Source organism: Candoia aspera, chromosome 3 (genome assembly GCF_035149785.1).
Source record: "Candoia aspera isolate rCanAsp1 chromosome 3, rCanAsp1.hap2, whole genome shotgun sequence".
NCBI lineage: Eukaryota > Metazoa > Chordata > Lepidosauria > Squamata > Boidae > Candoia > Candoia aspera.
The window spans coordinates 61,874,309-61,887,818 of NC_086155.1; the positions used below are offsets into that span (position 1 = coordinate 61,874,309).

The following is a 13,510-nucleotide window of genomic DNA, read 5'->3' on the forward strand; positions in this document are numbered from 1 at the left end:
AAGGGCAGACAGTATAAGAAAGGATTACAAGTTTTTGTTTTATACCTTGAGCTCCTCCCACCTTTCTATCAGATTTGTCCCTTAATATTTTAGCAAATAAATTTCTAACTGAAATTCTCCTTTCCATTTTATATCATAATTTTTTTCAGAGGCAGGAAGTCTATCATCAAAACAGTCCCTCTTTTGAGGGAGATGGGTGGTGACTAAATTTGATAAATAAATAAATAAATAAAATAAAATCACAATTGGGCCAAATATCCATTGATGAAGTCCAAAAATTGTATCAGCAGTCAAAGGATTTTTTTAACCATACCTCATTTGGCCTCAAAGTTTAGATCAGAAAGACTGTTAAGTAAGCATATAGAAAATACATCGAGGAAAAAGGCCCATCTTTAATTTTGTGTTAGCCTTTTCTTGCAACATAGAGCTCCAGATGTTACAAATAGGGTTCCCTGGTATCCCCTTCTATTCAAGTATTGTGAGAATTCAGACCTATGCAACCTCAGAAGGGTGGCTGTATCCTGTGTTCTTAAACCAAGTTTTATTATTTGCTCCTTGTTGCAGATGGCCAACTCCTAACTAACACAAAGCAAGTCTGGACTGGATTAAGTAATGTAACCACTATAAGGATTCTATGGGCCAGATGCATCTTCTTTCATTACAACCCCAAAATAAGCTCCGTGACAACTTCTGATTATTTTTTCCCCAAAGTTTGAATAAATATATGATTAAGATTGTAAAGATTTGTCTCCAAATCTTTATTCAGTTCTGATATACAGGTGGTCCTTGGTTAGTGACCACTCATTCAGTGACTGTTTGAACTTATAACAGTGCTGAACAAGTGATACTTATGACCAGTGCTTGAAGTTCCAGCTGTCGCAGCACCCATGTGGTCACGTGGTCACAGTTTGCAATCCTCTCTGCTGGCTTCCTACGAGCAAAGTCAATGGGGAGGCCAGCAGGAAGTCAGAAGTCACGGTTCTGTGAGGTCCTCACTTAATGACCCGCAGTGATTCGCTTAACAATGGTAACTGGGGACTGCCAGAACTGCCATTGCTAAGCAGCACAGTCACATGACGTCGCACTTTACGACTGCATCGCTTAGCAATGGAAATTCCAGTCTCAATTATCATAGTTAAGCGAGGACTATCTTTAACTTGAATAATGATGGACCAAAAATAACCAGTAAATATGAAGCTTCTCATCTAAAAGTCCTGGAGATATGAAATATTAACATAATCAAATATTAATTTCAATTCATTGCTCTATCAATATTTTCCACAAATCCTACCATTCCTGAAAACCACCACCATTCTTGTCTACCTACCCTGCCACTGTCTTAATAAAGTGTCTTTAAGCTTTCTAAAAAACATTTAATCTGAAGATTGCCAACCCCTTAAAAATGGCATTCTGAAGCAACTTTCTAATGAAGAGAGCTATTTACCTGGATATGTCCATTTATTGTGTTTTTTAAAGCCAATTAATTGGATTCAGCTACTGTGTTCATGCTATTAGTTACTACTGTCTTGGGAAAAGCCTCTTATTTGGTTCAAATCAAAATTAAAATGGGATTCAGGACCTCATGAATCATTCAATTTAATATTTAAATCTTATTTGGTTGGCTTTTGGGTCTCTTCATAAAGGATGAGTGCCCGATAGATTCATACAAGATGTGTGTATATTCAAATTTCTTTTAGCATTCAGTTCCCAACTCCAGGGAATTAAAATATGTTCTTGAATTAAAACTTTTGATTCATTTTAAATGTACTCCCAAATTAATTTTGGTAGTAGAGTAAGTATATTTTGGTAAATTTGATGAATGACCTATTAGTGTAGAAAGGCAGTGATCTGGCTCATTTCTCTTGCACTAAAGCCTGGCAAAGCTTATTGAATAACCTTATTGAATAAACCACAATTGGCTGGATACATGTTATACAATAAACCATAACCTGATATAAACCACAATGGCTAGGTTCATATAACATACTAAGCTTCATAAAACCAGACACATTATGGTTTGGTGAGATGTGTGAATTCTGCCAGAGGAACTTGTTGACTGTTGTAGACCTCTCAGTGTATTTTGATGTAAACCACCATGGTATCTTTCCAAACTACTTCCATCTCCTGAGGAAACAGTCTTCAGGAGACCTACTTCTAAGAGGACCCAGTCATGTAGTATGATTGTCTTTCCTCATGATCTCCTGGAGAGCTGTGGCTTCAGGTGACCTTCTTCTCTTCCTTCACAATCAGGCAGGGCAACTTAAGGATACCAGATAGCAGAGGAATCTGCTACCCCAGGCCAACATGATCTTTCTTAGAGGTGTGGGCCCATTTGCAGGGCCTCCTCATTATGCTGTTACTTCCAAGCTTCTTTGGGGAAGCTTAGTTCTCCTTGGATCCTTCTTTTTTCTATTTTTGCCCCCATCTTGTGGGTGGCTATCTTTGCAGTGATATTGATCAGTTTTCACATTGCTGAAATTTGATCCCCAGAAGCAATAAAATAGGTGTGTTATAGATTTCCAGGATTTAACATATCTGTTTTGCATTTTAAGATGCCCTGCAACACCACAAAAAGCAAGTCACATTGCTAGTCACTGCCCCAGACCTTTAGAAGCCAATGTATCTCTTTAAAATAAAGTGTGGCCTTCAGGTGAGAGTTGCCTATCCTTGATATAAATGATGGTACACAATGATCACTTGAATTTTATTACACAGCTGGTTTAGCTCCAGGTAATCCGCATACATGAAAATAGCTCCTGTGTACAAAATCAGTAAATTCACCTAAAAGATGGAAAGATATTTGTCTTGTTTTCAATTGCACAGTGACACACTCATTCGAAGAATGTCATAGCAGCAGCCTTTGTTAATATATACTCAGTGTAGTAGCAAGAAAAATAGATTTGATGAAGCAGAAAAGAAAACCAATTCAAAAGCAAATAAAAAAGAACCTTGCATCTATATATGAAGAGAGTGAAGTCAGTAATAGCCATGTAATTTATTTTGAGTAATTATTCCAGTTTTAAAATCCAGGTAATTTTTCTTCCTATTAGAAAGCCTGGAGGCAAAAAGCCTTTTGAAATATTGGAGAGGGTAAAATTTAAAAATTAGCTACTGAGCATGAAGTATGCAATAATTGCTCTTCATAACATTTTTATTGCCTCTATATTCTGTGAATTATTGCTCCAAATTCCTCTGTACCATTATGATGAAAAAATGGTATCAATAAAATTTGGTTGATTGATGTTAAGATTTTATCACTTAAGCCCATGAAAATCAGAGGCATGCCAAAGGGAGCCATTATTTTATGACATTTCTTTTTCCTTTTTTTTTCATTCAGAGCAGTAACAACAACGCCACTGTTCATTTCCTGGTGTACTGGTAAGTATCCTCACATCCAGGCCAAAGATTCACATGACCATGGGCTCAGGCTTTTAGGCAGAACTGTAACTATGACTCTAGGATGTCATGCACTAGTTCTCAAGTTCTTCTGATTAAAGCACTTTGAATCGGATGGGGGGAAAACGTAGATACGTGCTTAAATACTGTACATTGCCCTCCTTTCTCCCATCTGTTCTTCAGTGGAAGTGTGGGATTTTTCTTAGGACAGAGATTACTGCATGTAATGTTAGCATGGACAAAGCTAAACCAGAGATCAGCTAATCTGTGATCTAAATCTGACAGATATGCAGCAAAGCCCAGAGTATTACGATGTTTTATTTTCAGCCCCTGGCGTAGTATGCAGTCTGCCTGCACCATTACACCTTCACCATCTATATGATGTTTACCATTATTTGTTACCTGTTTTTCTCATCTGCCTGTTTTACGTAAACCAATAGCATCTATCAAAAAGAACTAGAAGTGTTAGCATGTACTTTCCAGAACATTGTATCCTATAAGAGATCAGACAAAACAAAGAACACAGGAAATTAAAAAAAAAAAAGATGAAGTCAAATTTATCTATTTATTTATTAAATTTATATCACTGCCCATCTCCCCCAGTGGGGGACTCTGGGCAGTTTACAGTAAAATAACACTAAAAACGTAGCCATCTAAATTACCATTAGGTAAAGGTAAAGGTTTCCCTTGACGTAAAGTCCAGTCGAATCCGACTCTAGGGGGCGGTGCTCATCTCTGTTTCTAAGCCTTGGAGCCGGCGTTGTCATAGACACTTCCGGGTCATGTGGCCAGCATGACGACTCGGAACGCCGTTACCTTCCCGCCGAAGCGGTACCTATTGATCTACTCACATTTGCATGTTTTCGAACTGCTAGGTGAGCAGTTACCATTAAGATATAAATAAAATAAATGAAAAATCCAAGTGGAGATGGAACACAATCACTAAGAGGTGCTATAGCGCCAGCCATCCCCAGGTGGAGCTGTTGCCCTCCCCCTCCCAAGCAAGGCGGCAGAACCAGGTCTTCAGTTTCTTCCGGAATTCTGAGAGCGAGGAAACCAGTCTCAACTCCAGGGGCAAGATGTTCCAAAGGGCGGGCGCCACTGCAGAGAAGGCTCGCCTCCGGGAGCCTGCTAGATGAAATTCCTTTACTGATGGGGTCCGTAGCATGCCCTCCCTGCCTGACCGGGTGGGATGGCTCGATGTTATGGGGGTGAGACGGTCCCTCAGGTACCCTGGTCCCATGCCATGTAGGGCTTTAAAGGTGATAACCAACACCTTGAATTGGACCCAGAAGCAGACTGGTACCCAATGCAGCTCGTGTAACAGTGGTGTCACATGGGCTGATTTTACAGCACTGGTAACTGTCCGCACAGCCGCATTCTGGACCAGCTGAAGCTTCCGAATGCTCTTCAAGGGTAGCCCCATGTGGAGCGCATTGCAGTAGTCTATATGGGAGATGACAAGGGCAAATAATGAATGGGCAACAGTGTGAAATGTAAAAAGGTTCAAACTTCTAAATAGTTTGAACTCTGGTGAACGTTACATTGGTTTATATCACATCTAGGGCTCTTGTGATAAATAAGGGGCATCCAGGGGTGTATCAAAAAATCAATAATCAGTTGCAGCTACACAGGTGAAGCCACCCCTTTATACATGCATCAACCCTGCACATGTATTCAAAGGGTTGGGACTTCAGTCATGTGGTTACAACTGCCATTTTGATTTTTTTTATCCCCTTTGTGGATGCTGCTAGCAACACAGAAACAGAAATGCCAATTCACATGCTCTCAAAATATAAAATCCAGATGTTATTTGTGCAATGGTATCTGAAATCTAGATTACATACTGTGTGAAACTGATTTAGCTAAACATGAGTTTGTTGAAAAAAATCACAATTGGCTGGCTTTGCATAGCATGGTAATACAATAGGGGTGATTAGTGCAAATGTATGCATTATCTTAATTCCCACCTTGCAGGGTTTAACCAGGATGGAGGCTTTTCTAAGTCTAAGCATGTCAGCCAAACCCCAAGTAGCCAACAATTTTGCTAAATGTAAACTGGGATTCATTCTAAAGTTAAATTCCAACATCCAGAGACTGCTTCACTTGAAATGGAGGACAATCCAAATACTAGCTATCCAACTGCAGCCCTACAAACAGAATTTACTTTATTAAAAAACCAAAAAAAAATCTATGCAAAAACACTTCATATTTAAATGAACACATTATTGAGCTACATTTTGTGCATTTAAAACAAAAACTGTCCTGAATCTTCTGTTTTTTCCGGGAAATGTTGATCTGCCTGTTTAAATGCTATTCTTCACCAGTGCAGCTCATTCATCTCATAAAATAATTAATGAAAAGAAAACCCTTCTTGTCATCTCTTATATCCCTTTCCCCCAATCCCGATAGCAATATACTTTAATATGCATCAGATAATGAATATTACAAATGATACCCAAGGTTAACTATAAAGAATTAAAGTATTTCTCCAACAAAATATCCTCCCCCAAAGAAAAGAAAAGAAATAATCATCCAGAATATATCAGAAAGCCCTTTTCCTTCACATCTTAGACTTGTGCTAATCTAATTTTATCAAATCCTACCCTGGATCTGCTAGGAAAAAGAATTTGGAATATTTATTATGTTATTTAGATGGATGTGAAAATGCCATTTACAGGAAACTTCTTCCTTGTCACAAAACTAAAATGAGCTACCTTTATGCTCAAGCTGAACTTTTTAAAAGCTGTAATAGATTTATAATTTGATAGGACTGGTTTATGCATAAGAAATGACAGTTCATAGCTTGCGCTAACTCAATACTTGTTTAAACATGGTTTAATGGATGATCCCTAATGGCTGTTTGCACAACACACTAAACAAAATCAAAGAAACCCTATTATGTCTTAGCAATCAACCTTTCTGTTCTTCAGCTGTAGGATTGTGAGATTTCCTTAGACCTTTCTCCTGAATTCTGCACCCTTGCACAACCTCCCTTTCCAAAATGAAACGAGAAACTAGAAAGTAGGTGGAGAAATGCACACTTAAAAGGGAGTGGGATCCATTTTATAATGAGGGAGGAGTTCCATTTTCAAATCCCCTATTGAAAGCATGACACCCTTAATTAATAGATTCTTCATTTCAGCATTATTTGCTTAAAAAATCACCAACATTGGCTACAATGTATTAATCCTTATTTTCATAAGCATTCTTAAGATCACTTTAGTCAAACTGATTCAGCTCCCAATGCATGTGAACTGATCTTTTCTCACAAAAGTAGGCATAAAAGCCCAGTAAAGTAGGGTTTTTTAGTCTTCTAAATTTTTCATTTGCCAAGATAGGCAAATTGTTATTCTATATCATTGTAATTATATCTAAGAACTGACAATCACTATGCATTCTTTCAGCAATGTAGAGATGGAATAATGATGTAATTTTCAAGCTTAAAATTACTACATTCATAGAAAAATCATAATTAAAGAAAAAAAACTTTTAAAGAACTAGTGATTTAATATTTAGCATCTAAAAGGTCCATGTTCAAATTTCTTGCTGTCTAAATCCAGTTTGTGATACCTTCAACAATATTTATAATTTAGAATCTTATAGAATTGTCATTAAAAGGAGCATTGACAAAAATAGTTCATGCAATAAGATTATTTTCCCCTTAAAACTCGTTTTACTTTGAAGATTATATAGAATAATAATGGCATAACATGATAGAATCATATTTTTGTACCAAATTCTGAAGGAAAATGGCAACAAAGCCATTTCAATAGTCAGAAGCACTTGTATACACTTTAGAATTGTATGACCATTTCATGGAAAATTAAGTTATTCCAGGTCAAGTCTCTTGTAAACAAACAACAAACAAGAGTTAAACTAAGAAATCACTATTCATCAGAATGGGAAGTTACCCACTGCTCTCTAATCTTTTGACTCCAGTACTTGTAGTATCTGGAAACCTGAGGAAACCAGAGTTGAATACTAACTAGCTGTAGTAACGAAAACTTTATATATGTTATCATTTCCAAAATTATATTCTGTGCTACTATTTTAACACACATGAAGCAGAATCATTTGTACAAAGTTTCCCAAACTGGTGTATGTGTATGTGTGTCGTGTGTGGGGCACAAATCTCCTACAGGGCATGAATAAATTACAACAGGGGAATGAAGATGGGATTTTTTTTTTTTTTTTAGAAAAAAGTATGAAATTATACTGAGTTTCAGATGAAGATCCAATGGATTGGGAAGAAGGATGGGAAGGAGGGAGGGAAGGCACAGCTGCAACGATCAGTGGGAATGTGGGTGGGAAGATGGACTCACAGGAAGATTGGTGGCAGACTGTGTGTAGGTGGGAGACGATGCCTGGGGTGTACCTGTATGCATGTGCAAAATGGTAGACAGATTTAGCAGGCATTTGGGAGGGGAAGTGTGCAAGTTTCTAAAAAATGAAAAAGTGGCTGCAATGCTGAAAAGTAGAAGAGATTAGCTCTTTGACATGAATCACTTTGAAAATTCAACACAAAATGAAGTGGAGGTCCTTAAAGACAGCCAATTTCAGTCTGGACAGAACTTCTTTGATTTATTTAATAGCAAGTGCCAGAACATCAGCCGAAAGATGCCAGAATGCACATACATTTACAAAGGAAAACTAATTGTGTCATCTGGTTGACTGAAAGTGTTCTCCGGTGTATCAGATGCTTATTGGCACTGGCACGGAAATAACCATCGATCCACATATCAAAAATCCTCTTTACCTTTATACTTTTCTATTTTTCTATAAAGAAGCTGAAAAGGCATTTGGATTTTTTGTGATGATCCACTTACTATTATCAAAATTGGATTTAAGGTGCAAGCTGATTCAGATTTCTGGGAGAATTCACCGTTACACGAGATATAATTTTATATAAAGGATTATATCCTATTTATACTGCACCATTGTTTTTTTGGTAATAGCAATCCCAAACTTAAAAACACTTTGTATTATAGAAGACAAGGAGTCAATCTTAGCTTTTAAAACCATGGTTTTAAACTGAGAATGAACACTGAATACTCAGATTACTTTTCTGCTTTATATTTGTTTAAATCAGTTTTCCATTATATTTGCATTATAAAATAATGGTTTTATTTCCCTCCATTAAGGAAAATACGAACCCAAAATCTGTTTCTAAATAACCCGGACTTAATTTATATATACAAACTATGAATTTATGATAAACTACCATAAACTCCATTTAGCATTTCCAATGGGAAAGAATTGTGGGACTTATGGTCCGGAATATCTGGAGAAAACCAGGTTTTCTACCATTGCTATACAATATTCAATATAAGTAACGATTTTAAAATAGCCAAATTCCTTATCTTTAATTAGTAATGCACATAAACAGATGGATGAAAATCCTACCACCCTTACTATTATCTAGCAAAACTACAGCCAAGAAAACTGCTTGAGTCAAGGTATGGCAGGCAGAAAGACGGTCTTGCGCTTGAAAGTAGTTTCACCCCATGAAGAGTCTTGAAAAGCTATCGCACTTAACGTTCTAACACATTTTTCAAAAACACTTCTCAAAAATATAATCAAATTATAACTTAAGTGTGTAGTGCCTCCCATACCAGGTTTATCATTTACATTTCCCTCTACTCAACTGAATCATTATTCAATCTAATTATAGTGTTCTGTTTAATTATCTTATTACAGGTATCTTCTCAAAATAAAGCAGTCTACCTGCATTGCTAAATAAGCCGTGTTCAGACATTGCAGGAAAAACAGCAAAAATGCAAGGCAATATGAACCCTTACTTCTCAGGTATGTGCCCTTAAGCAGATTATCAACATTCTGTAAATTCTTTTGTGGAAAGCCAATTCTAGTATGTACTTACCATGCATTGACCTTCTGCACTGACTGAATCAAAACTCCATTGCAAGCATTCAGTAAAATTGGCAAATGAGCCATTACAATAAAAATACAGTAAAAATATCAAGAGGCACTGGGGACAAAGGTACGGGTTGGGGATGCATGCAGCATACTTGGGCTATTTGGCTAGTTAGCAATGGTGGAAAAAGCAGGGTACCCCTAGTGGTTAGAGGTGGTGGTTTTTCTCCTTTGCTGGCTGCCACTAACATTCTTCCTATCTCTAGCCACCAAGACTACCAGAGCTGGTGGTATTGTAGAACCACTATTGGTCCCCTGGTTGCAGGGATGGTAGCAGCAGTTGTATTTAGCCAATAGAAAAGCACCACCACACGTTCAGCTCCATTACCAGGTGTCATAAAGAAACAATAATAAACACTGTTGAAAACACTTAGCGCTAAATAAATACAGTAAGGCACTGAAGAAATATGTGGCAATTTTCTTCTGTTGCCAACTGCAGTGGTGTGGGCAGTAGCTCCTTCAACTTGCCATGCTTTGGAATGAGAAGGGCAATTAAAGTCAGGGTACACGTCTGAGGTTCCATCTCGATCATGGAGTCAGCCCTAAGCAGAGACCATAATGGAAAGTCACCTGGGATATTTTAAGAAGTTGCCATTTTAATTGTGTGGGCTGCCCAGAGTCACATATGTGAGATGGACAGCTTGATTAATTAATGTGAAAAACTCTATAGTTGATTTATAGAAATATATGGAAGCCACTGGTATTACATTTTAGTATGTTCTATTACACAATTTTCTTGCATAAATCATTTTATTTTTCTGTTATACTACATTATGCCTTCTCCAGAGAAATTTGTCACAGGAGTATATGGTCTCCAGGGTTAACTTAAAATACATGCTAAGCAGAACCACAACTCAAACACAATTATTTTGTAATTAAAACTGGCTCTGTCTGAACTCACAACAGTGACACTGGGTACAATCTGGATCATGGGTGATTTGAACACTCACACTGCTTTTAACAGAACCTACACTAAATTAACCAAAGACAAGTATCCAAGAAAAATGTAAGAAATATGAAGGTCTTTAAATATTAAAAGCTAAGAAGTTCCATGTTCGAGAGAGGAAACAAGCTGTTTGTTAAAAATGCTGTTTGCGAAGTATGACTACAGAAGTATCTTTATTCCACGGAGCTTCACTGTACTCTACAAAATAACCCTCATACCTTTGTAAGAGCAGCAAGAGAGCTGGGACTTATAAAATCAATTGCTATGGACTCACAGTCACTTTTCTTTCTGCAACTAGTAAATGCAATGCTAAGTTACCATTAAATGGAAGTTGCAAGTTTAAGCAGATGAGTAGTTTCTTAGTAGCATTTAAAAATATTCCAGTATTTTATAATACAATTCACATTAAAAGTCAGTTTAGCCCATCGGCCCACACAAAATCAAGACCACCACCACCAGAGTAAAACACTAACACTTTATTAAAAATTCAAAATTTATTGCAAATTATATTTTGCTTCTCTCCTTTCTTCATTTTTACATGATTTATTGATATCCATGATTTTTTCACAAATATACTTGTTGACTTTGGAGAGTCTCTGTGCAATTTCCGTTTCATCCAGAGTTTCTTGTGCTATCCTGTCATACAAACATTCTGAAAAAAGAAAACATGGCATTTAGAAAGGAACTTCAACAAATTTAAAATACAACGAAAACTATTCAACAAATCATATGCCACACACAGGATGAGAGCAGAAACTTGCTGAAAGAATTAAAAAGTGAACAAGAGCGGTTACCCACATATAGCACTGATCTGAAAACTCCTCTGTAACATCAAATGCTGTGTATGTGCACCTATGGCTGATGAACTACTGTACATTTTCACTAGTGTATTTAAAATGTCTTTGCTAGACATTTTAATCATAAGCCACTCACTCTGAAGCAGCCCATGCCTCTCAGTCCAGGGAAAAACAAGCCTATAATTTAATTCTGAGAAAATACACTTTTTGTAAGAGCACTGAAAGGCCCCTAAAGAGCATTCTCTGGCCTTTCTTTAACCCATTGTTACTTGTAACACCTTACTCTTGGCAGACATTTCCACTTAATCAGAGTCATGCTAACATGAACAAGTGAGAGAGAAAAATCTATGGACCTTCTACCTCAATGTTGCTGTCTATGACAACATACTGCTTGTACACTTCATCTTATCTATCTATCTATCTATCTATCTATCTATCTATCTATCTATCTATCTATCTATCTAAAATTAATTTTCTATCCCTTTATTCTTTTTATAAATAACTCCAAGGCAGCGAACATGCCTAATACTCCTTCCTCCTCCTGTTTTTCCCCACAGCAACCACCCTGTGAGGTGAGTTGGGCTGAGAGAGAGTGACTGGCCCAAGGTCACCCAGCTGGCTTTCATGCCTAAGGCGGGACTAGAATTCTTACCTAGCCACTTTATAATTTTTAAAATATAAATAACAGTACCGAGGTTGGTAGAATAAAGTGGAACTCCAGAACTAATGTATGATCTATAGCAATTTCTTTGACAGATAAAGAAGTCCAAAAATTGTTTAATTATATGGAGATGCCCTGACACAGGATAATGTTAGGCAACAGCATCCATGTGAAAAAGTATGTGCTAGAAAGTATGGTAGAGTTTGTTCTTCCTTCCAAATTAAATGGTTCTATCAGAGGTAACAACATATTGTTGTGGTTGTCATAAAAGGGAAGACTAGGTAACTTTAGAAACTAAAACCATCGTTTGATTAGCTGACATTAAACAAATTAAGAAACAGTCTGATTTCTGAGACATGGCTTATAAAGCGATGTCTCATCATTGTCAGCTCCTTAGCACTCAACATACTATCTATTATGCTTTAATATATATTGCCTTTGTTACAGCTGTATAAAGCATGGTGAAAAGTGCAATTACTACCAGTACTAAATGGCTTCCAAAGTGATTAAACAATTTCTGCTGTTCTTAGTATTTTCACTCAGCAGCTATTTATTGCTTCATATGGTAAAAGAAATAGAGATTCACTTAATTAACGAGTTTTATAGCACTGTTAATTCACATTAAAGTTGTAACAATTAACTATTCTACATCCTTTGCATCTTCCTCTCACACCTTTCAGAAGTTTTGTAAAAGGCTATTTTTCAGTGACAAGATCTGCAATGGTTGCATGCCACATTTTTAATAACTTTTTTTAGAATAAACTGCACAATAGGGACTACTAAACAAGAAGACAGATTACATCCATTAAGACCTAACACCATCTTTTTAAGATGTATTTTATGGAAGCTATTCTAGAATCAAAAGAATAAAAACTATCTCAGCTACGGATTTTATGAGCACTTTGAAATTTGCTAGTATTTTTTAAAATGAGATTTGAAAAATAAGGAAAGAGATGACTTAAACAGTTATTTAAATTAAAACACTGAAAGATGAATTTGATTAAGGCGAAGAAGCTCCCATTCCTCTTCAGTACTACTGAATCACAGAGCGACTCAAGTCAATATAACTGGAATCCGTACATAGTAAGTTATAGCATTTTATTTCCACCATGAAGTTCCACCATACACCCACTCCATTCCAACGTACATGTATGGGATTTTGTCCAAAGCGGTGGGTGTACCGGCTTTGTAAGCAAACATTTTGTGTGTAACAAAACATCTGATTGCATCAGAATCACAACGTATCAGTAATGTTTACAGTACGTTGCAGCTTCAGGAACTTCTTTTCTTCTAATATGAAACACAACAGAAACACAGGGTGACAATTCTCCCTCTGCTTATTCTCCACAGCTAAGTGTGTACATGTTTTGAGTTTGAAACAGTTGTTTTGTATCCAGGTTGTTCCATGTAGCACTCTTCCTAACTTGTCTTATCCTTGCATGAATCTGGAATCCTCTGCATGCAAAAATATGAGCTGGTCCTGGGTTTATCCTGGAGTCTTTGTGCTCCCAGTATTTATTAGCCTTGTGGGTAGTGACCAAAATTCACCACTATGGCTATCCTTAAGTATCTGCCGAAACCAGACAGCTTGGAAGGCCTTGGCGAGCAGGTACAAAGGAGGCTGGTGTGGTGCCGATAAGAGGGTAGGGCCTGATCGCTACTTGCCTGTCTGTACCCAGTGGTGTCTGCAGGGACAGGAGGTGTCAAAAAAAGGCAAGATGTTAGAAGCCAAGTTGCGGTGCAAACCCTGAGCCTTATGTCCATAACAAAGGGGCA

The 13,510-nt window shown here is 37.1% G+C and overlaps 1 protein-coding gene across 7 annotated transcripts in view; it reads right to left on the minus strand.

Moving 5' to 3' along the window:
- Positions 1 to 10,732: 10,732 nt before the first annotated feature.
- The window catches only part of LOC134493401 (BEN domain-containing protein 5-like), a 552,314-nt gene continuing 549,536 nt past the window's right edge, over positions 10,733 to 13,510 (minus strand). For all 7 annotated transcript variants that reach the window (XM_063297909.1, XM_063297902.1, XM_063297908.1 and 4 more), the window contains one exon: positions 10,733 to 10,928. In XM_063297909.1, the coding sequence (XP_063153979.1) occupies positions 10,771 to 10,928 (158 nt within the window). In that variant the 3' untranslated portion in view covers positions 10,733 to 10,770. The remainder of the gene's footprint in view (positions 10,929 to 13,510) is intronic.